At 48.5% G+C, this 23,132-nt stretch overlaps 1 protein-coding gene across 3 annotated transcripts in view; it reads left to right on the top strand.

Annotated features, from left to right (window-relative positions):
- DPY19L3 (dpy-19 like C-mannosyltransferase 3) overlaps positions 1–23,132 on the top strand; it is a 472,263-nt gene that overhangs the window by 134,330 nt on the left and 314,801 nt on the right. The window contains exon 1 of one of the 3 annotated variants that reach the window (XM_086945461.1): positions 12,528–12,823. The exons of the other annotated variants lie outside the window; for them this stretch is intronic. Coding sequence (XP_086801587.1) covers positions 12,590–12,823 — 234 coding nt within the window. The 5' untranslated portion in view covers positions 12,528–12,589. Of the gene's footprint in view, positions 1–12,527; positions 12,824–23,132 lie in introns of those variants that run through there. 3 annotated transcript variants of the gene reach the window in all.

Raw genomic sequence — 23,132 nt, 5'->3', positions numbered from 1 at the left:
CTAGCTGTGTATGTTGCGCCTTATATGGACCGTGTGGGGGTGGGGACGGCTGCGGATTTAGGGTTGCTGTGACCGCTGGGCGGGGAGGGGGACAACAGGGGACAGCTCTTATTGGGTATGACCTCGGCGGCCGGGGGCGGAGGGGGGGGAGGGGGGAGAAGGGGAGGGCTCGCGCCACGACAGGACGGTGGATGACAGGTCCCTCGCTGTTCCGTGTCAGGGTGGTCACGCTATACCGGCCTGGGTGCACGCCCGGTGGTACGCAGTCAGGGTAGTGTCCCAGTCTTGGGCAATCGGGTACTTCCGGAGGCCCGCTGTCTCTTCCCTGTGTAGAGACACACTCTCCGCGCAAGCCCAGTTGTCAAATGAGCGACGCCAGTCAGCAGGGCGCGGGGGGCGACACTCTTCCATTGTTTCGTGATGAGTCGCTTAGCCGTAATGAGCCCTAGGTCCCAGAAACCTGCCCTTAGTTTGGTCTGTTTGGTTCTCTTGTAGAGTCCAAGCAGGCATGCTTCCCACGTCTTGGGGAGGGTATCGCCCGTGGCCGCCGTCAATGTGTCAGCGACCGTCGACCAGTACAAGGTGAGGTGAGCGCAACTTCAGAGTGCGTGCAGGATGTCCGAGTTCAGGAGGCCGCACCTGGGGCACGCTGACGATGTGAGTCCGAAGTAGCGGTTCAGTTTGTCTGGGGACAAATATGCACGGTGTATTATGTAGTATTGGATGATCTTAAATCGCGCGTTGCGAGGAATATTTCTGGCGCCCGCCAACACCGCGGCCCACTGTTTGTCTGTCCATTCACTACCCCGGTCGGTCGTCCACTTCTCCCTCAGCCTTTGGGAGGAGAATTGAGTATGGCTGTGTAGCGCCTGTGCTAACCAATGCACTATATGGGAGCCATCGCCCATCACATGTAGGTACTGAATAAGCATATGTGTGGTCGGCTCGTGGGTCAGGTCACCCCATGCCTCTGTTAGCGCTCGAAGAAGCCTGTCATGCGCCAGAAATTGGCCTGCTGGTAGACCGGTGTCAGCGGCCAGAGTCTCGAAGGGCAACAGCTCTCCATCGCTATACAGGCCGCCCAGGTCGTCCAGGTCTGCCGCAGTCCAACTGCGTAGCTCGGATGTAGACAGCGCGCCAGTTCCCAGGGGGGGTCCCCTGCAGAGGTAGGTTCGGGGCACAGGGTACCGTACTCTTGGTGAGTCTGAGGCTCCGCATAAAGCACTGCCTTGCGACTGCCACATGGACCTGGACGGGGGGCCGGCCCCGCGTCAGGGGGTGGAAGAGTGTCAGCACCTGTATGGGGGACAGGGCAGTGTCTACCGTGGCCGTGTCCATCAGGTTCTTACCACTCTGCCAGTAGGCAACCCATTGTAGCTGGGCCGCTAGGTAATATAGCTCCTGATTGGGAACCGCCATGCCTCCAGAGTCCGAGGCCGCGTAGAGGGTCCTCAATGCTACCCGGGGGCGCCCTTTATTCCAGATGAGGCGCCTGGTGAGGGCTTCCAACCCCTTGAATATGCGTGTCGGTACATACACTGGCAGGTTAGCATAAAAATAGAGGAGGCGGGGGAGCATTATCATCTTAGTCAGCGCCACTCGGGCCGGCACATTCAGTGGGAGGGAGTTCCAGAACGTGACCTGGGCTGACAGCGAGGATATGGCTCTCACGAGGTTGCCCTCCAGGAGATCAATTGGGTCTCGATATATGAGGATCCCTAGATACCTGAATACCGTCGGGTGCCATCGGAGCGTCTCTCCCATCATGCGCACATCACATTGTGGCATTGTGTCACTGAATGCATAAGCTCCCGATTTAGCCCAGTTAACACGGAGCCCTGACATGTCCCCGAACGTTTGAAAGATGTCCGTGATTGCCGCGGGTATATGGGCGAGGTCCCTGATATATAACAATACGTCGTCGGCATACAGAGACACCGAGTGGATGCCATCTGCCAGTGGGATACCCCTGGTGACGCCGGAGGCACGGAGCAGTTCTGCCGATGGCTCCATCACAAGGGCGAATAATAGAGGGGACAGCCCTGCCTGGTGCCCCTCCCAATCCGAATTCTGTCAGAGAACAATCGCCCAGTCCGGACTCGTACCTCGGGTGCCTGGTAGAGGAGCCCCACCATCTGGACATAGGCGTCGCCCAGCTCGTACTTCTCGAGGACTCGGAGGACATAGGGCCACTCCGAGTCAAACGCCTTTTCCAGATCAAGTACTATGCATCCTGAACGTGGCCAGGTGGAAGTCGCATATCGTTGGACTCTGAAGAAGCGGCGTAAATTGTAAGACGTGCTTCGGGTGGGCACAAAGCCGTTCTGGTCAGAGTGTACCAGCGTGGGGACTAGGGGTGCAAGCCTCCGAGCCAACGTCGCTGCTAAGATTTTGTAATCGGTGTTGAGAAGTGCTAACGGTCTGTACGAGCCAAGCTCGCTCGCCTCTCTACCCGGTTTTAGCAGGGAGATCACGTTGGCTTCGTTCAAGGACGCCGGAAGTGCAGCATCCTCAGATGCCGCCTTATACACCTTTAGCAGTTCCGGTATTAATACCAAGGAATAGGCCTTGTAGAATTCAGCCGGGAGCCCGTCTGGGCCCGGTGCCTTGCCATTAGAGAGGGAAAAAATCACCTCCCGTAGTTCCTCACTGGTAAGCTCAGCTCCTAGCTCCGCCTGGTGGGCGGGAGTGGCTGTCGGAAGTTGTAGTGTCGCCAGATAGTCCGTGATCTCCACCTCAGTGGCCCGCAGTCGTGAGCTGTATAAGGACCTGTAATGCGACGTGAACGCCTCGTGAATCTGTTTCTGGGTGAAGACTTCAACGCCCTGAGTCGTACGGATCGACAGCACCGACGCTGACTGAGTGTCTTGTCATATCAGCCACGACAGGAGCCTGCCAGGTTTATCACCTGTGTTGTGGGTGCGTGCGGAGTGTGCTGCGAAATTAATGTTCTTCAGCCTCTCCATCAAAAGAGCGTGATCTGCCCTGGCCGAGACCAGTTGGGAGTCATCGCCCTCCGCCGCCTCTCGTTCCTTGTCTAGTAGCGCCACTTCCGCTTGTATCAGATCTCTCTCCACCGGTCCCCGTAGGCCCGCTTGCACGCCGAGGCAGCTCCCCCGGGTCACTGCCTTGAAGGCGTCCCACTCAATTTTCGGGGACGAGGTCGAGTCGCTATTGTCCTCGAAATACTGTATTATCCTCCTAGATATCTCCTCTCGGAATGGGGTATCGAGTAAGAGATCCGGTTGTAGGCGCCATGTGGGCACAGGTGGGCGTGGGCGTCTCCATCCATAAACTAGAGTGTGTGGGTTGTGGTCTGAGTGTGTCCGCCCCAGGTAGTCAGTGTCTGTTACGGAAGGAATCAGGTCGCGGGACATCATATATCTATCTAGTCTGACGTGCAACGAGTGTGCTCCAGAGTAGTAGGAATACACCCGGCGGTGGGGTTTCTGACTCGCCAGGCATCCTGTAGGTTCCACTGTGTCGCCCAATCAAGTAGGGCCCTGGAGGCTGCCTGCGCTGGGGCGACGGTCGCCGGGGGAGACGAGCGGTCAAGGGAGACATCCAGTACACTGTTGTAATCACCACCCAACAGTAGGGGTACGTCAGGCCAAGGTGCAATCACCGCTGATAATCGTGTTAGGAATTTCCCCTGTTCGACATTAGGTGCGTAGATGGAGGCTATAACTATCTGCTGCCCGTCTAGTCTGCCCTGTATGAAGACATAGCGCCCCTCAGTGTCAACGTTGCTGTGTGTCAGTGCAAATGGAACCCCCGGCCGCACCCAGATCAGAGTCCCTCGTGCAAACGCTGAAAAGGTCGTGGCGAATATTTGCCCTCTCCACCTACGGCGAAGTGTGGCTACCTCTGCGGCTACCAGGTGGGTCTCCTGCAGCAGTGCAATCTGTATCTGATGTCTTTTAAGATAGGAGTACACCTGATATCTACGTGAGGGTGTGTGCATTCCCCTGACATTCCAGGTACAAAATTTAACCGTAGTCATCACAGTATCCATCTCGCCCAAGCACTCGCCCCCCCCCCCCCCCCCAACCCCCAGCCCGTCCCGCCCACACATGCACAGCAGCAGATATCAATGACCATTTTTTCAACCCGCCATCCCACACAGACCCAGGAATGTGCGCTGTAACACTTCAGTGCCAACACTAGTCTCAAAAAGAACAGTAACGGAACCATAATACCAAAAGGGCAACAACAAAACAAGTCGCCGCCCAAACGCTCTAACGAGCTCAATCAATCCGTGAGTTCAGTGGGGGGATGACAAAGTACGTTACTTAGGTAATACAAGATAGTTCACTAGGCCAAGAGAGCCGTGGTGACTCCCCTCCACGGGCAGTGGGCCAAAGGGCATCAGAAGTCAATGGCAGTGCCCTCAATCAGGGCCAGAGTGTCTAATGTCACAGGACCTGGATGCTTAGTTCCGGGGGGACCTCCTCTGCTTTCCCCCGAGGGGGCACTCACCTCTAGGGGTCCGTCCACCCCTTCAACACAATGTTTCCGGTGTTACTCAAGTGGAACGGCTCCGACCCCCTTCCCGGTTGCAGGGGCAGTCCAGAGTCCATCCGGGAGGTGGGGGGGGCGGAAGCAGAGCACAGGCCCCGGGGACGGAGCCGGTTGTGGCCACCGGAGTCTCTAGAAGTGCCGGTGGGGACCCCCAAGTGGGTCAACCATTGTAGTGTATAGACTGCTAAATGTCGCCAGCAGCAGTAGTCCAGCCAGGACTAGGGTGAGGAGGGTTGCTATGTGTTAGAACTGGCTATTTCTGGTAGGCTAAGGCTGACGCCAAAGCCAGGCAGAAACCACCATTCTAGTCAGGGCAAGGAAGTCACACGCCAAGATAACCTCTGCTCACCCCCTTGGTAGCTTGGCACAAGCAGTAAGGCTAAACTCGGAGGCAATGTGTAAAGCATTTGCGCCAGCGCACAACAGCAACAACATACTAGGCACACCACAGAAGAGACTCCACACAAGGTTATTATAAAAATAACTTTTGTATTGTAAAAACACATCAGATAAAATCACACATATACATGGTGCCAACTGGCACGGGCAATATTCACAGGGATTATGTACACCAGACAGGGCCACTAGGGCCACTGTCATATTCAGCTATAGCACTTCTAGATAGAATGTAGAATATCAAGTAATAATCAAAGATAACAACCAGTAACCACTGGTAACAGGAACCAGGACCTTACTAGGACCACCTGTACTAAGAAAGCAGAACCACCTAAGTATCACACAGCATTAGGGGTCTAAGAAAGAATACATTACTCATGATGTAATAAACCTACATTCAGAGGAGTAGAAAAGACAACCACCTAAGTATCACTCAGCATTTAGGGGTCTAAGAAAGAATACATTACTCATGATGCAATAAACCTACATTCAGAGGAGTAGAAAAGACAACCACCTAAGTATCACTCAGCATTTAGGGGTCTAGGAAAAGGACACATTACCCATGATGCAATAACCTACATTCAGAGGAGTAAGAATAGAGCACATGATGCAATAAAATACATTCAGGGGTGCAGCGCAAGAAGACACATGATGACTAAACATTCAGAGGTGCAGCGCATGGAAAGGAAGACACATGATGCAGTAACACATTCAGAGGTGCATAATAAATCAATAGCGCAAAAACACACAGTAGGCAATTACTATTAAAAAGCATAGAAATCACATTGCGCCAACACTACATAAGCCACTACCTGTGGCAGTCCCTAGGCCAACTGGCCTTGTGGGGCAAGGATGCTCCTGTGGCCCGTATCTATCCCAGAATCCAGCCAGGACGCCGCGGTCTCAGGAGTATCAAAGAAGTGAGTCTTGTCCTGTGCCACCACCCGGAGGCGTGCCGGGAACAGTAACGAGTACTTGAGAGCCAGACGCCTGAGTCGCTGTTTCACCGCTAAGAACGATTGTCGTTGGACTTGCACGGTGTAGTCGGGGAAGAACATCACCTTGGCGTTGTCCACCTTTATGTCTGATAGTTTCCGAGTTTCGCGTAGGATGGCGTCCCGATCACGGTAGTTCAGCACCCGCATAAGCATTGGTCTAGGATTGGAGCCCTCCGGGGGTGGACGGGACGGCACCCTGTGTGCTCTTTCCACCACAAAATGTGGTGACAGTGTGCCCTCCGGCAACAGTTCTCGGAGCCAGGTCTCCATGTGTTCCGCTGTCTCCCTCCGCTCCCATCGTTCCGGCAGGCCTACTATGCGCACATTGTTCCTCCTGGCCCGCCCTTCCGCATCCTCCGCTCTGTCCTCGAGGAACTCCACCCGGTTGAGGAGGTCACGTATGTGCTTATCTGTCTGTGCCAGCTTGGGCGAGGCCTCCGCCATTGTTTGTTCCAGGACCGTGGTGCGTTCGGATAGTTTCTTGTGGTCCGCTCGGAGATGCGTCAGGTCCACCGCCACCTTATCGATCTTGGTTTCCAGCGATGTACGGGTCAACTGCATGGATTCCTCCAGGCGCTCCATGGCCGCCAGCATAGTATCCAGTTTGGAGGCAGTCTGGTCAGCCTCGGAGTTCTTCACCATCTTTCCTTTGTTCAGTGTCCCACCGGTGCCGGTCTTCGCTCTAGTCCCCCCTGACATGGGGCTGGTCGACGCTGCAAAGCAGCCGGGTGGGTAGGCTCCCGCGATCAACACTGTTGGGTCCCGTGTGTGATGGCCACAAGGTCAGGTACTCTACTCCACTCGTTCCGGGCGGTGCGTGGCCAGCGAGGGGACCGCTATACTGCCAGGGGCCCTCAGGATCCTGCTCTATGACACCGTCCGGGGAGGGCGAGATGGCGGCGTCGTGACTGATGCGGGAGCTCCTATGCGCCCCCGGGTGTCACTGCGAGTGTCTCAATGGCGAACCGCCTCCTGGCAGTGCCACGTGTAGGTCGGCTAGGCCGGACCGCGTGGTCTCTCTGGCCGTTCCCGTCCCTCGGGTCTGGAAGGTTATGCCTGTCCGGGCGACCCTGGACACCACCCAGCGCAGTGCAGGGCTCCGTGCGTCTCAGCGTGGGGCAAGCAGTGGTGGTGAGTGCGGGGCCACACTGGTTCCGTACCCGCGCGGGTAAAGGCTAGTCCCCCCAATGTAGGGCCGGCCGCCGGTGGGGTTGCTCAGGCGCGGTCGTGTTCTGCATAGAGCGCAGGCCGGGCCTCCGAGGGTGGGCCATGTCTGATGCCGGTTAGTGACTGCTGCAGGGTGGAAAGTGGGAACAGGGGCCCACGATATGGGACTTCACAGCCTCCGTTGGTGGTCGCCGGGGCCCAGGGGCAATATGGTCAGTGAGGGCCCCCAATCGGTAGAACGCGATCTCCCTCCGGAGACCACGATGCTCGGCTGGGTGTTTCCGGCGCCTTCAGGCAGGAGGGCCGGTGTCACAGCCTTCGGTGGGCGAGGGTGTCGTCTCCGCTCTCAGCTTCTGGGGCCCCCGATTAGTGGGGCCGCCGGGGGCACCAGGCGCCGTGGCGCGATCCCGTTCCCCACTCTCTGTTGCGCAGGGGAGGGTGCACGCGTTGCGGCCTACCTCGTAGGGCCGGATCCCCGGCCTCCGGTGGTCAGGTTCGCCGGCCGGAAGTGAGCCCAGGGCGGGTAGGTGCCGGGGTTGCAGTCGGTCGGAAGGTCCGTCGCTCCGATCTGCCTCAAAATCGCACTGGCGGTGGATTAGGCTCCGGGGTGCACTCGGTCCAAGTCTGGGCCCGCCACAGCTGAAAATGACGGAGAAGTGGCCCGTGGTAGGGGAGCTTCACTCGGAGCTCAGCCCGGGCACGTCCGTTCACATCGCGCGCTTAGCCACGCCCCCAGTGCTTGCAGATTCATGAGTGGCATTCAGTACTTGCAGATTCAGGAGTGGCATTCAGTGCTTGCAGATTCATGAGTGGCGTTCAGTACTTGCAGATTCATGAGTGGCGTTCAGTACTTGCAGATTCATGAGTGGCGTTCAGTACTTATAGATTCATGAGTGGCGTTCAGTACTTGCAGATTCATGAGTGGTGTACAGTGCTTGCAGATTCGTGAGTGGTGTTCAGTACTTGCAGATTCGTGAGTGGCGTTCAGTACTTGGAGATTCATGAGTGGCGTTCAGTACTTGCAGATTCATGAGTGGCGTTCAGTACTTGCAGATTCATGAGTGGCGTTCAGTACTTGCAGATTCATGAGTGGCGTTCAGTACTTGCAGATTCATGAGTGGCGTTCAGTACTTGCAGATTCATGAGTGGCATTCAGTATATTCGTGAGTGGCATTCAGTCCTTGCAGATTCATGAGTGGCGTTCAGTACTTGCAGATTCATGAGTGGCATTCAGTATATTCGTGAGTGGCATTCAGTGCTTGCAGATTCATGAGTGGCATTCAGTACATTCAGTACTTGCAGATTCATGAGTGGCATTCAGTACTTGCAGATTCGTGAGCGGCATTCAGTACTTGCAGATTCGTGAGTGGCATTCAGTAGATTCGTGAGTGGCATTCAGTGCTTGCAGATTCATGAGTGGCATTCAGTGCTTGCAGATTCATGAGTGGCATTCAGTGCTTGCAGATTCATGAGTGGTGTTCAGTACTTGCAGATTGGTGAGTGGCATTCAGTACTTGCAGATTCGTGAGTGGCATTCGGTGCTTGCAGATTCATGAGTGGCATTCAGTAGATTTGTGAGTGGCATTCAGTGCTTGCAGATTCATGAGTGGCATTCAGTACTTGCAGATTCGTGAGTGGCATTCAGTACTTGCAGATTCATGAGTGGCGTTCAGTACTTGCAGATTCATGAGTGGCGTTCAGTACTTGCAGATTCGTGTGTGGCATTCAGTACTTGCAGATTTGTGAGTGGCATTCGGTGCTTGCAGATTCATGAGTGGCATTCAGTAGATTCATGAGTGGCATTCAGTGCTTGCAGATTCATGAGTGGCATTCAGTGCTTGCAGATTCATGAGTGGCGTTCAGTGCTTGCAGATTCATGAGTGGTGTTCAGTACTTGCAGATTGGTGAGTGGCATTCAGTACTTGCAGATTCGTGAGTGGCATTCGGTGCTTGCAGATTCATGAGTGGCATTCAGTAGATTTGTGAGTGGCATTCAGTGCTTGCAGATTCATGAGTGGCATTCAGTACTTGCAGATTCGTGAGTGGCATTCAGTGCTTGCAGATTCATGAGTGGCATTCAGTACTTGCTGATTCGTGAGTGGCATTCAGTACTTGCAGATTCGTGAGTGGTATTCAGCACTTGCAGATTCGTGAGTGGCATTCAGTACTTGCAGATTCATGAGTGGCATTCAGTACTTGCAGATTCATGAGCGCCATTCAGTGCTTGCAGATTCGTGAGTGGCATTCAGTAGATTTGTGAGTGGCATTCAGTGCTTGCAGATTCATGAGTGGCATTCAGTACTTGCAGATTTGTGAGTGGTGTTCAGTACTTGCAGATTGGTGAGTGGCATTCAGTACTTGCAGATTCGTGAGTGGGATTCAGTACTTGCAGATTCGTGAGTGGCATTCGGTGCCTGCAGATTCATGAGTGGCATTCAGTAGATTTGTGAGTGGCATTCAGTGCTTGCAGATTCATGAGTGGCATTCAGTACTTGCAGATTCGTGAGTGGCATTCAGTGCTTGCAGATTCATGAGTGGTGTTCAGTACTTGCAGATTCATGAGTGGCGTTCAGTACTTGCAGATTCTTGAGTGGCGCTCAGTACTTGCAGATTCGTGAGTGGTGTTCAGTACTTGCAGATTCGTGAGTGATGTTCAGCACTTGCAGATTCGTGAGTGGTGTTCAGTACTTGCAGATTTGTGAGTGGCATTCTGTGCTTGCAGATTCATGAGTGGCATTCTGTGCTTGCAGATTCATGAGTGGCATTCAGTGCTTGCAGATTCATGAGTGGCATTCAGTGCTTGCAGATTCATGAGTGGCATTCAGTACTTGCAGATTCATGAGTGGCATTCAGTACTTGCAGATTCATGAGTGGCATTCAGTACTTGCAGATTCGTGAGTGGCATTCAGTACTTGCAGATTCGTGAGTGGCATTCAGTACTTGCAGATTCGTGATTGGCATTCGGTGCTTGCAGATTCATGAGTGGCATTCAGTAGATTCGTGAGTGGCATTCAGTGCTTGCAGATTCATGAGTGGCATTCAGTGCTTGCAGATTCGTGAGTGGTATTCAGTACTTGCAGATTCGTGAGTGGTATTCAGCACTTGCAGATTCGTGAGTGGCATTCAGTACTTGCAGATTCATGAGTGGCATTCAGTACTTGCAGATTCATGAGTGGCATTCAGTGCTTGCAGATTCATGAGTGGCATTCAGTGCTTGCAGATTCATGAGTGGCATTCAGTACTTGCTGATTCGTGAGTGGCATTCAGTACTTGCAGATTCGTGAGTGGTATTCAGCACTTGCAGATTCGTGAGTGGCATTCAGTACTTGCAGATTCATGAGTGGCATTCAGTGCTTGCAGATTCATGAGTGGCGTTCAGTGCTTGCAGATTCATGAGTGGCGCTCAGTACTTATAGATTCGTGAGTGGTGTTCAATACTTATAGATTCGTGAGTGGTGTTCAGTACTTGCAGATTTGTGAGTGGCATTCTGTGCTTGCAGATTCATGAGCGCCATTCAGTGCTTGCAGATTCGCGAGTGCCATTCTGTGCTTGCAGATTCATGAGCGGCATTCAGTAGATTCGTGAGTGGCATTCAGTGCTTGCAGATTCATGAGTGGCATTCAGTGCTTGCAGATTCATGAGTGGCATTCAGTGCTTGCAGATTCATGAGTGGCATTCAGTACTTGCAGATTCATGAGTGGCGTTCAGTAGATTCGTGAGTGGCATTCAGTGCTTGCAGATTCATGAGTGGCATTCAGTGCTTGCAGATTCATGAGCGGCATTCAGTACTTGCAGATTCATGAGCGCCATTCAGTGCTTGCAGATTCATGAGTGGCATTCAGTGCTTGCAGATTCATGAGTGGCGTTCAGTGCTTGCAGATTCATGAGTGGCGCTCAGTACTTATAGATTCGTGAGTGGTGTTCAATACTTATAGATTCGTGAGTGGTGTTCAGTACTTGCAGATTTGTGAGTGGCATTCTGTGCTTGCAGATTCATGAGCGCCATTCAGTGCTTGCAGATTCGCGAGTGCCATTCTGTGCTTGCAGATTCATGAGCGGCATTCAGTAGATTCGTGAGTGGCATTCAGTGCTTGCAGATTCATGAGTGGCATTCAGTGCTTGCAGATTCATGAGTGGCATTCAGTGCTTGCAGATTCATGAGTGGCATTCAGTACTTGCAGATTCATGAGTGGCGTTCAGTAGATTCGTGAGTGGCATTCAGTGCTTGCAGATTCATGAGTGGCATTCAGTGCTTGCAGATTCATGAGCGGCATTCAGTACTTGCAGATTCATGAGCGCCATTCAGTGCTTGCAGATTCATGAGTGGCATTCAGTACTTGCAGATTCATGAGTGGCGTTCAGTACTTGCAGATTCGTGAGTGGTGTTCAGTACTTGCAGATTCATGAGTGGCATTCAGTACTTATAGATTCATGAGTGGTATTCAGTGCTTGTAGATTCATTAGTGGTATTCCTCTCTACGAATCATCCCCTTATGGAGGGCACAGCCCGAAATGCATTGGGTTTTCTGCTAAATGGACAACACGAAATTAACCCAAAATGTAGTGTGACTCGCAACATTACATACCTTTGGGGGAAAAAACAATAACGAATAAATGATATTGGAGTACAACCACAATGGATGGATGGTTCAATTCGTAAACTTCACCACAGGAGTGCCAGGTGAGGACGTTTTGGCCTTTCAAGAAAACACGAAGAGTTATTATTTAAGTTCCTGCACACATGTTGAGCAGGAGGTGATACCCACAGGCACCCACAATAAAAATGTTAATAAATATGTTCATGTTAATTTCGTGTGACCCTCAAACGAGTGCGACTGCCACTTTGCTATTTCTTCTCAGCTAAGTGAGGGGGGACAGGTCAGAGAATCATTTGTGTGGCATACGTTTTTCAGACATTAGGAGCCTTAGTCTCGCTGCATTGTTACTGGTGTGTTCTTGTCGTCATCACAAAGTAGTGCAGCGGCTGTGGCACAGGACCACCTTCTAACCTCGAGCCAGGATCCCAGAGGTGTGGCTGGCACACCTGTGTGGCTTATTATTCGCCCAGGCTTCTCTTTCTGAGTCCTGGCACTGTATACCTCGTAACAAAATTGGAAAGCGTGTTTAAAATTCTATTTTATTTGGCAATTACCATTTTTAATATGACCCTCTTCGGTTTCGCACATTGTAATATTTCCAACATTTTTCGCCACTGAGAAAGAAAACAGCCGCCCTTAAAAAAGTGATGTAACACCGGGGTGGGGCGCTTGTTCCTCAGGTGGGTGTGCCCCAGGGAAGGACAAATATATTTTTCTCCCTTTTCGGCCCTCCTGCGCCTGGGATGACTGCGGACTTAGTGCGGGTCTGGGACTTCGCTTCAGATTGTATTTGGACTCGTCCACTCCAAGACACCTGTCTGGTTCGACAAGTGAAAAGAAACCATTTAAAGCAGCGTGAGAAGGAAGCAAGGGAAGAACTCTTCCAGAATAAATTCTATCTGGGTGCCATGGTGGCTATTCGAAGGCGGCGAAGTGCGTTGGCAGCTGTTAGACTGTCTGAGGAGGACTGCGGTAACCAAAACAGCAACCGACGGCCCAGGAAAGGCCCGGCTCCGAGGGCCGAGCTCTGCCCAGCTGCCCTGCAGCTAGCCCAGTTAACCCTGGGCCTGCTCCTTGCAGGGTTTCATTGTTGGAGCACATACTCCGTGCATGAAAATCTGCTCTGGTTCTCCAACCTAAGGGTGAGGCACTTTTACTTATTTGATACTTATGTTTCATATTGCGTTTTTTCCATAATGTCTACCGGGATGTATTCTCTTTTCTCTTCTCTATTCCCTTCTCTCTTCTCTTCTCTTTTTTCAGTTTTTGATTTTAGAACACTAAAGCAATATACAGTAAACTGACGAGGAAACCCGTTTTGCAGATGTACAGAGTGCGATTCCCAAAGCAAACTGAAGTAGTACTACTGATGTGCGTCAAAGTCCAACTCACAGACCTAGGGTTAGAGAACTCTCTACAGCCCCTATCTGCTCGCAGGTATACATTTTAGTAGTCATTTATTACAGCCTTAAAAGTGTCAGAATAGACTCTTAAGTAAGTCGAACACCACACATGGCCTGCCACGGCAATACTCTTATAATGGGGGGGTGTAAGAAACCTTGGCATAGCCATTAGGTCTTGCCTATGCAAAAGCTATTGACTTTGCCAATGTGTTGCAATGTTGTGCACTAGTGTGGCTGCTGTTCATTATGGCTAAAAGTTACTGGCCTAGAAGAGTCTTGTGGAGTGTCTTACAGTTGAATTGACGAAGAGTAGAGTGGAGTGACCGAGATTGTTGTGTATTGGAGTGGCATAGTGTGGAGTCGCATAGAGTATCATACACTGGAGTGGCATAGAGTAGTGTGGTCTGATGTAGAGTGTTGCAGAGTATAGTGGTGTAGTGAGCAAGGACATTGAAATCGGCCACATTGAATGTAGCGTCGTAGAATGCAGTGGTGAAGATTAGAGTAGGGTAGAGTGGAATGGTGCAGGGGTGAGTGGCGCAGGGTTGAGATGTGCAGGATGGAGCGCACAGATTGGAGTGGCGCAGAGTAGAGCAGTGCAGATGTGTAGAGTAGTGCAGCATAGTTGAGTGATGCAGTGGTGCAGAGTTGAGTGGCATAGAGTGTAGTGGTGTGGAGTGCAGAGTAGATTTGAGTGGCATAGAGTTCAGTGGTGTAGAGTGATGCAGAGCAGAGTATAGTGCCTTAAAGTGAAGTAGCGTAGAGTGGAGTAGTGTGGCATAGAGTTCAGTGGTGGAGAGTGCAGTGTTGCAGAGTGGAGTGTCACAGTACAGTGATGCAGAGTAAAGTGCCGTGGCATAGAGTGCATTGGCATAGAGTGCAGTGGTTAAGAGTAGAGTGGCATAGAGTGGAGTAGTGGCACAGAGTGCAGTGGCATAGAGTAGTTTGTACCTGAGTATAATGAATTTGCGTACAGTGGAGTGGTGCAGGGTAGAGTGCAGATGCATAGAGTGTAATGGCATAGAGTAAAGTGGTGTAGAGTGCAGTGGAGCAGAGTAGATTAGAGTGGCATACGTTGGATGGATACAGAGCGCAGGGGCATAGAGTTGATTGCTACAGAATAAAGTGTGTTGCCTTAAAGTGTATTGGCATAACATGCAGAGTGGAGTTGTGCAGTGCAGATTGGTGTGGCCTAGACTGGAGTGGTGTAGAGTGCAGTGGCGAGGAGTAGAGGGGCAAATAGTGCATTGGCATAGAGTCGAGTGGTACAGGGTAGAGTGGAGAGATTTAGCGTGCAGTTGCGTAGAGTGGAGTGGTGCAGAGTAGAGTGCAGTGGTGTAGAGCGAAGTGGTGCAGAGTAGAGTGCAGTGGTGTGAAGTAGTGCAGAGTACAGTAGAGTAGAGCAGAAGAGTATGCATGGTATGGTAGCACACTCCCATCGCGGACCACACGTTTTCAATTGAAATGACCATTGCATTTGCACAGACATACAGTTTTACTAATAAAACTATACAGTGCACAAAAGAGAATGTGGAAATTGCATCACCTAGTGTAATCAACATACTATTTTTTTTGTTTCCAACACACTTCAGAAATAACAAAACTGGCTTAATTTGTGTTTCTAATTCTGATATATTCTGAAATATCACACAGTTCATTTAAATGTTGTTTACAAGCGTCCTCGAAGACAGCGCCTCACATTTGACCTCAGTCTCTAAATACTCAGCAATTTTGACAAGATAAGAACAAGATTTAAAGGCCTGTGTACAGAAAGGGAGTTTGTGGAATAATACAGTAAACACGGTTTAGGCAACAAGAGGGACAGACTGAACCTGGAGAGCCTTAAACAAATAAAGCCGGCAAATAGAAAGCCGGAGAATGTGAGTTACAAAGCCAGTGGTAATCAGCGGGCGGAATGCATCACTAGGTCAACTTTCTGAAAGTCCGCAAGATGTCGTTAGCAAACCAGTCGGCTGTACTGCCTGGTAGGCTGCGACTTAAAATCAGCCCATTGGAACTAATGGTAAATAAATTGTTAGACATGTAAAAAAAAAATTGTATTAATAAAACAATTTATATCATTATTTTTAATAATACACCTATTAAAAATAGAATACATTTTATTTTGAAAAGGTAAAAATCATTTAAATTAAGCAATTAATAATAGGATTGGGGATTTTTTTAAAATTGTTTAGAAATAATTTATACATTTATTTAAATTCATTCTGTAGTCCATATTTAATGTGATGAGATGTGCTTTAACTTTTTAGTTAATATAGGTTAACTATAAATATTTCAAATTAATTACATTTCTAATATATAGCAACATATTAATATTTTGACATCCTAATACAATTCATAATTTTCCCTATACTTTTCCATAGGTAGAGCTCCACCTTGATGGCGGACATCTCTAAGATGTGCCAAGTTACTAGTAGTAATGATACCCTCGTAAATGATGTTGAGGCTACGCCCTCTGATTTGCAGGGAAGGACATTTGTTAGTCTGTACCAAGGTATAACCGTCCACTTTAAAAAACCAGCATTGGCATGGCCAATAGGTCTTGCTTTTGGGACCTTATAAGTATTTAGTTATGCAGCACAATATCCTTGGTGCAATAACATCCACAGTTGCATGGCTAAAAACCTATAAGGTCCGAAAAGCGAGCCCTATTGGCTATGCCAATGCTTGTTTTCTTATCCCTTAAGGCTATGGACTCATTTCTGAGGGTGATTTTCTTTGCTAGTTAATTGTGATTTAAGGCAATTTACACATTTAGTGTAGTGATCTCTTACAATAACCAAGTCACATAATTAGTGACGAGGCCATGCTCACTTTCAGCAGGAATTTACGGTGGTGTACATTTGCTGATCTTTTATGCTACCTCTCTCTTTCACAATCGTGTTTAATAATGCTGTACCACTCATGAACACTGTGAAATTTCCTATTCAGACGTTTTTTTTTGTTGGACACGAGAAGAATAAGTAGTGTTCTGTGGCAGAGCATGTACTCCAAGAACCTTAGTATGTCTTATTGCATTGCAGACCCATTATAGCACTGTATACCCCTTGCAGTGCCTCGAAGCACTCTAATTTGCATTGCGTTCTCGGGACCCATTTTGGAGTGCATGGTTCAATTGGCCTGATGTAGTTTGACGGATAGGGGAGACGTTGAGTGAGGTCTGCAAAGTTCAAAACTGTGCTTCAAACATGGTGCGAGAAAGGTTGCTGCCAGAAAACAAAGTGTTTCAGTTAAACGGAGGATAAATGCTCTTCCCCACAAGTCTGCTTATTTTGCATAGCTCAAAATACAGGAAACGCAAAATGTTGGAAGTTATGCGATTAAATGACGTAATTTTTTTTTTGCCTGGACCTATTTTCAATCTACGAGTGTTTTTTAAATACCATAAAGATTTCAAAACTTTAGCCCACCCGTCGTCTAGGTTCTCCACAGCAGCCAACATCACCGGAAGTCCCGGTTGGCTGTTGCCAATTGGTTGGAATTCTGGGATGCAGGAAGTATTTGAATAAGTGGTGCACAATCGCCCACAGGGCCGCGGGGACTGAATGCAGGTAACAAGCCCCCTTTCAGCACTTGGTAGTGATGCAATGTGCTGCCGTTGGTAAACTGACCCCGGGTTCAAGAGGACGCCTGTCCCTGACCTCTGCTGTCAGCTGCTCTGGAAACCTGAGTGCCGCAGGCTGCTGTTACTGGACCCGGACAGGATGCTGCTCTGTGTGGCCCACTGATACAATGGTGAGTTTCACTGGAACCCTGGGATGAGGTGAGGGTATCATAAGTGTGTATTTTTATTTTTAAGTTAGCAAAGCTTCTCATGTATAGAAAGCATTATAGTGCAAGCCAACATGTCTGGCTTGCACTATGAATCCTGACTGGAATATTATTTTTTTAAATGCCTGGTGCGCTAAATAAATAAAACAAAACAAAATTATTTCTTTAATAAACACATCCGTGAGATAAAGAATTTGCTGCGTGATGATCCTGAGTAATTTTGAACGGTGATTGAAAATATAAATATATATGCGGAGCTCTTCCATATCCAAGAGATATTATTACTGTTGAGTGCTGGTACTCTCCTGTTCAAAGTAAACAAACGCAGTGCCTCGGTATCCGTCAGTTTAAAGCACCGCTTGTTAGATATAAACTATTCCATCTTGCATCGCAATGCAAGTACTCTATAGGAGGTGGGATGATACCTCGGGGGCGGCTGCTGCTAAAAAAAAAAAAGCACAAGCTCGCGCGCGCGCCTTGCGCGCCATTTGGGGGGTGAGAGAGGAGGGGGCCTGTGCAATTCACTTGCGGGAGTCAGCGGCTGGCGCCGCGATAATTGATAACATATGGCCCCAGCCGCTCGCTCCGGCAAGTAAATCTCCAAACGTGCACGCGTTGCCATTGAAGGCAATGGAACGTGTGCACGTTTTTGGCTGAAAAGCCAATGTGACGGCTAAAGGTCTTTTTGCCTATGCAGCGCATGCGGGTTGCGTAGGCGATACCCATTGACTGGCAAAAAATAGAGTGTTATTTCTAGCTGCAGGAGTAAGTATATATATATAACAACCACATACACATGTGTATTTACCTTTGTAAATTAGGATCATAGTCTTTGAGCCAACTTTCCCTCCACAACCTCCTTGTTTCCAGTAGAGAAGTGCTCCAGTCCATACAGGCAGTAGTCAATGGTAAAGTCCCTAGCTCAGAGAATGTGCAGTATTACAATGTTGGCCTACATTTCCACCACATAAAATAACACATTTCTGTATGGCTCCTCCACCACAGGAGTAAGAAAATTGAGGTAATTACACACAAAGAAGGTCCCAGGGGTAAGTTTATAGACCCTACTGTTAAGCCCCCTGTATATAAGTGACACCAACCTAGAATTAACAGAGAGTCAAGGAACAAACAGACAATGTACCCAAATAAAGTTACACAGGAAATAGTTATTAAACTATGCGAGTTCCCATCAGTCCACCAACGAGACCGCCCTTCATCATCTGGGATCTCTGGTGCATAATTTCTGTCACATTAGAGGGTAAAAAACCTGTGCTGGCAGATGACTACACCAGGCACAGGAAAAACCACAGTGATATTTACAGATGTGAAACAGAAAGGCGTATCTAGAAGGGAACTAAGTAGCAGTGCGTGAAAAAAGATGTGTGTTGTGAAAAGAAAGAGAAGAAGCTCTAAAATTAGGTAGTGGTCGGGAAAAACAATTTAATAACCACCCCCACACTCCTAAATCAATAAAAACAGTGCAATAGTGGTTTAACAAATAGCCACTAAAGATGAAAGGTCGACATGTTTCTGCAGACGTATGGAGTCTAGTGATCTCCTGCTGCTTCTTCGGGACCATTAGTGCTACTGCTAGAAATAATAAGTAACAAGAACCATATCACCTGAAAGTGTATGTATGAACATCTTCTCATCCTAAAGATAGGGGAGAAAATTATAATATAAGGGTACAAAGTCATGTATACATGTGAATTTTAACGTGCACGTTTAGTGCCATCATTATTAAATGCTAGACATAAGCTAATATTGCCCAGCACTCGGACTAACAGGCTCAGTCACAAATCACCAGTTCAGTAAATTTGTAGATAGGGTTCACTCACCCACTTGATGAGAAGGAACCACTCCACCTCACCTGGCACGAGCTCAGGTAAATGGATGCACCGCACTAGAAAAAGACAACAAATAAAAAGATGTATCCACATCTAAATGTATTCCTAAACTGACCGGTCTTGGCATGCTCCACACCAAGCATCACATTCCTACCAGTGCCATGGATTAGCACCTGGTCGATTAGCTATATATTATAAATGGATAGTTACAAGTCGGTAACGACGCTACAAAAAGTCACCACTGTTTCCAACACATGTCAGCGTGCGTCTGCACTTAACTTAAAAATGACGGAATACCAAACGAGCGATTTTTGATGTCCAAATGGAGCACAACCCCTCTCACTCACACATGCTTGCCACCCGTCTTACCTCTCCGTCGGTGCACCGGTCGTCCCTCTAAGCTCTATCGTAGGGAGGAACCGACTCGGTGCACCGGCGAGGTAAATAAACTTTTCTCGCTTCCGCATGCAATGCGCAACGATGTCCGACGCCCCCTGTGCGTGGTGACGTCATGCGCCTACTCGCCACTGGATGCGCTCTTCTTGATGGGAAATGTAGTTCCCGAGCTCTGTCTGTTACGCAATACTGGCTCCCTGGTGCCTCTTGCCCAGTGTATCATCAAAGCACAGTAGCACAGATAGTGTGTGATAATAGACCTCACATTTCTAATGGGAGGTATATTCAGTAATTAGATGATGTTTAACGAGGGGTGATATCAATGAACGCGGTCTGGTATTAAATACACTGCGTACAAAACATATAATCACCCTTGCTGATTTATAATCATTTTATGACAATGCTGAGGCTTAACCCCATTATGGAAATTTTTTTTTAAATGTTTAACGTTTAACAATCACAAGAGCTGTATTTTGTCAATGAGATCCGGATCTATTAGTGCGACACCCCTTATACCTAAAGGGACATCCACGGGATTGCGTCATTCAACCCACATTCATCACTACGAAGGCAATAGACCCACTTTTGTTCACATTTAAACAGAAATTTCGCCGTATCAGTAACTGACGGAGGAATCCACGGTTGATCCAATACTGTCCACATGATGTCCGTGGGTAGATGACCCACCTGCAAGAAATGGTTAGTCAATTTGGTGGCTTGTTTGCAACACCGGATTGAACTTTTATGTTCAGAAATTCTGAATTTTATCTTTCTGGTGGTCATCCCCACGTAATTCAGTTTACAAGGACATGTTATTAAGTAGACCAAGTTAGAGCTGTTACAGTTGGTGAACCGTTTAAGTTGCCAAGGTCTGTCTGTGCCTATGTCTATGGTGAGTGTTTTTGTCGTTTGTGGACATGCCGCACAGCCACCGCAAGGATGGTGTCCGGTGACTGCAGGCATGTCCCAAAGAGTACCGACAGCTCGAGGAATCATGTTTTTGGGCCTTGTGTGGACCAGCTGGTCTCTAAGATTTTGGCCTCTCCGAAAGGCAAACAGCGGAGGAGGTATAGGGTCACTCCCTGTCCTAAGGATTTTCCAATTCCTCTTAACAATTTTTTGGACTTGGTTGGAAAGTGTACTAAATGTGTTCACACAAGTCATTCTTTCTTGTGGGTTCTTTGGAGGTGTTGGTTCCAAGAGACCTTGCCTGTAATTGTTTGCTGCACGCTTTTTGGAGTTTTTTATGAGATGTTTAGGGTATTTCTTATCGTGCAGATTTCTTTCTAGAGCTTTAGAGTGTGTGACGAAAGCCGTTTTGGTGGAACAATTCCTCTGAATGCGGAGGAATTGCCCAAAGGGCAGATTATCCCTCAGCGCTTTCGGATGAAAGCTGTCGTAACTTAACAGGGAATTCCTCGCCATTGGCTTACGGTATAACTCCGACTGTAACCCCCCTCCTGATGCAGAAATCAACAGATCCAGAAACGCTAGTTTGTGTCTGTCGAACTCCATGGTAAACTTCAGAAATTGGTTTCTTTCGTTTAACCAAGTGTGAAATTGACGGAGTTCATCTTCCGTACCTCGCCACACAACCAAAATGTCATCTATATACCTTCTCCATACTCGCAGACACTGAAGATGGGGATTAGTGTCTGCGAGTATGTGTGTTTGTTCGAAGGTATGTACATACAGGTTAGCGAGACTGGGAGCTCCACATCAAAGGAAACTAAAAAATCAAGGTCCATATTAAACTCAATTTCAGGCAAAATCGTAAGGACATCCTTTGTGTCCTTCAGGAATGTAGGCATCTCCCGCACTATAGGTTGAAGGAAGAAATCTACAAACGTAGATAAAGGTTCCAATAGTGAACCGATTCCCGATATGATGGGTCTACCGGGAGGGGGGCGTTGTGGCTTTTGCCTGAAATTGAGTTTAATATGGACCTTGATTTTTTAGTTTCCTTTGATGTGGAGAGCCTATATACCTCTATCCCACAGACTGAGACACTGGAAGCGATTGAAGCCCTTTTAACAGTTAGAGATTTGAACTCCATCACGCCAGTCAGTTTCATCATGACCTTGGCGACCATCGCCATGACTGAGAACTTCTTCGAATATGAAGAATCGATCTACCTACAGGTTAGCGGGACGAGCATGGGAAGTGTTTTTGCTCCCAGTCTCGCTAACCTGTATGTACATACCTTCGAACAAACACACGTACTCGCAGACACTAATCCCCATCTTCAGTGTCTGCGAGTATGGAGAAGGTATATAGATGACATTTTGGTCGTGTGGCGAGGTACGGAAGATGAACTCCGTCAATTTCACACTTGGTTAAACGAAAGAAACCAATTTCTGAAGTTTACCATGGAGTTCGACAGACACAAACTAGCGTTTCTGGATCTGTTGATTTCTGCATCAGGAGGGGGGTTACAGTCGGAGTTATACCGTAAGCCAATGGCGAGGAATTCCCTGTTAAGTTACGACAGCTTTCATCCGAAAGCGCTGAGGGATAATCTGCCCTTTGGGCAATTCCTCCGCATTCAGAGGAATTGTTCCACCAAAACGGCTTTCGTCACACACTCTAAAGCTCTAGAAAGAAATCTGCACGATAAGAAATACCCTAAACATCTCATAAAAAACTCCAAAAAGCGTGCAGCAAACAATAACAGGCAAGGTCTCTTGGAACCAACACCTCCAAAGAACCCACAAGAAAGAATGACTTGTGTGAACACATTTAGTACACTTTCCAACCAAGTCCAAAAAATTGTTAAGAGGAATTGGAAAATCCTTAGGACAGGGAGTGACCCTATACCTCCTCCGCTGTTTGCCTTTCGGAGAGGCCAAAATCTTAGAGACCAGCTGGTCCACACAAGGCCCAAAAACATGATTCCTCGAGCTGTCGGTACTCTTTGGGACATGCCTGCAGTCACCGGACACCATCCTTGCGGTGGCTGTGCGGCATGTCCACAAACGACAAAAACACTCACCATAGACATAGGCACAGACAGACCTTGGCAACTTAAACGGTTCACCAACTGTAACAGCTCTAACTTGGTCTACTTAATAACATGTCCTTGTAAACTGAATTACGTGGGGATGACCACCAGAAAGATAAAATTCAGAATTTCTGAACATAAAAGTTCAATCCGGTGTTGCAAACAAGCCACCAAATTGACTAACCATTTCTTGCAGGTGGGTCATCTACCCACGGACATCATGTGGACAGTATTGGATCAACCGTGGATTCCTCCGTCAGTTACTGATACAGCGAAATTTCTGTTTAAATGTGAACAAAAGTGGGTCTATCGCCTTCGTAGTGATGAATGTGGGTTGAATGACGCAATCCCGTGGATGTCCCTTTAGGTATAAGGGGTGTCGCACTAATAGATCCGGATCTCATTGACAAAATACAGCTCTTGTGATTGTTAAACGTTAAACATTTAAAAAAAAAAATCCATAATGGGGTTAAGCCTCAGCATTGTCATAAAATGATTATAAATCAGCAAGGGTGATTATATGTTTTGTACGCAGTGTATTTAATACCAGACCGCGTTCATTGATATCACCCCTCGTTAAACATCAGCTAATTACTGAATATACCTCCCATTAGAAATGTGAGGTCTATTATCACACACTATCTGTGCTACTGTGCTTTGATGATACACTGGGCAAGAGGCACCAGGGAGCCAGTATTGCGTAACAGACAGAGCTCGGGAACTACATTTCCCATCAAGAAGAGCGCATCCAGTGGCGAGTAGGCGCATGACGTCACCACGCACAGGGGGCGTCGGACATCGTTGCGCATTGCATGCGGAAGCGAGAAAAGTTTATTTACCTCGCCGGTGCACCGAGTCGGTTCCTCCCTACGATAGAGCTTAGAGGGACGACCGGTGCACCGACGGAGAGGTAAGACGGGTGGCAAGCATGTGTGAGTGAGAGGGGTTGTGCTCCATTTGGACATCAAAAATCGCTCGTTTGGTATTCCGTCATTTTTAAGTTAAGTGCAGA

Source organism: Lissotriton vulgaris, chromosome 12, assembly GCF_964263255.1.
Source record: "Lissotriton vulgaris chromosome 12, aLisVul1.2, whole genome shotgun sequence".
Taxonomy (NCBI): domain Eukaryota; kingdom Metazoa; phylum Chordata; class Amphibia; order Caudata; family Salamandridae; genus Lissotriton; species Lissotriton vulgaris.
Note: the sequence above shows the minus strand (reverse complement) of the source record. Positions and strands in the feature narration are given on the sequence as shown.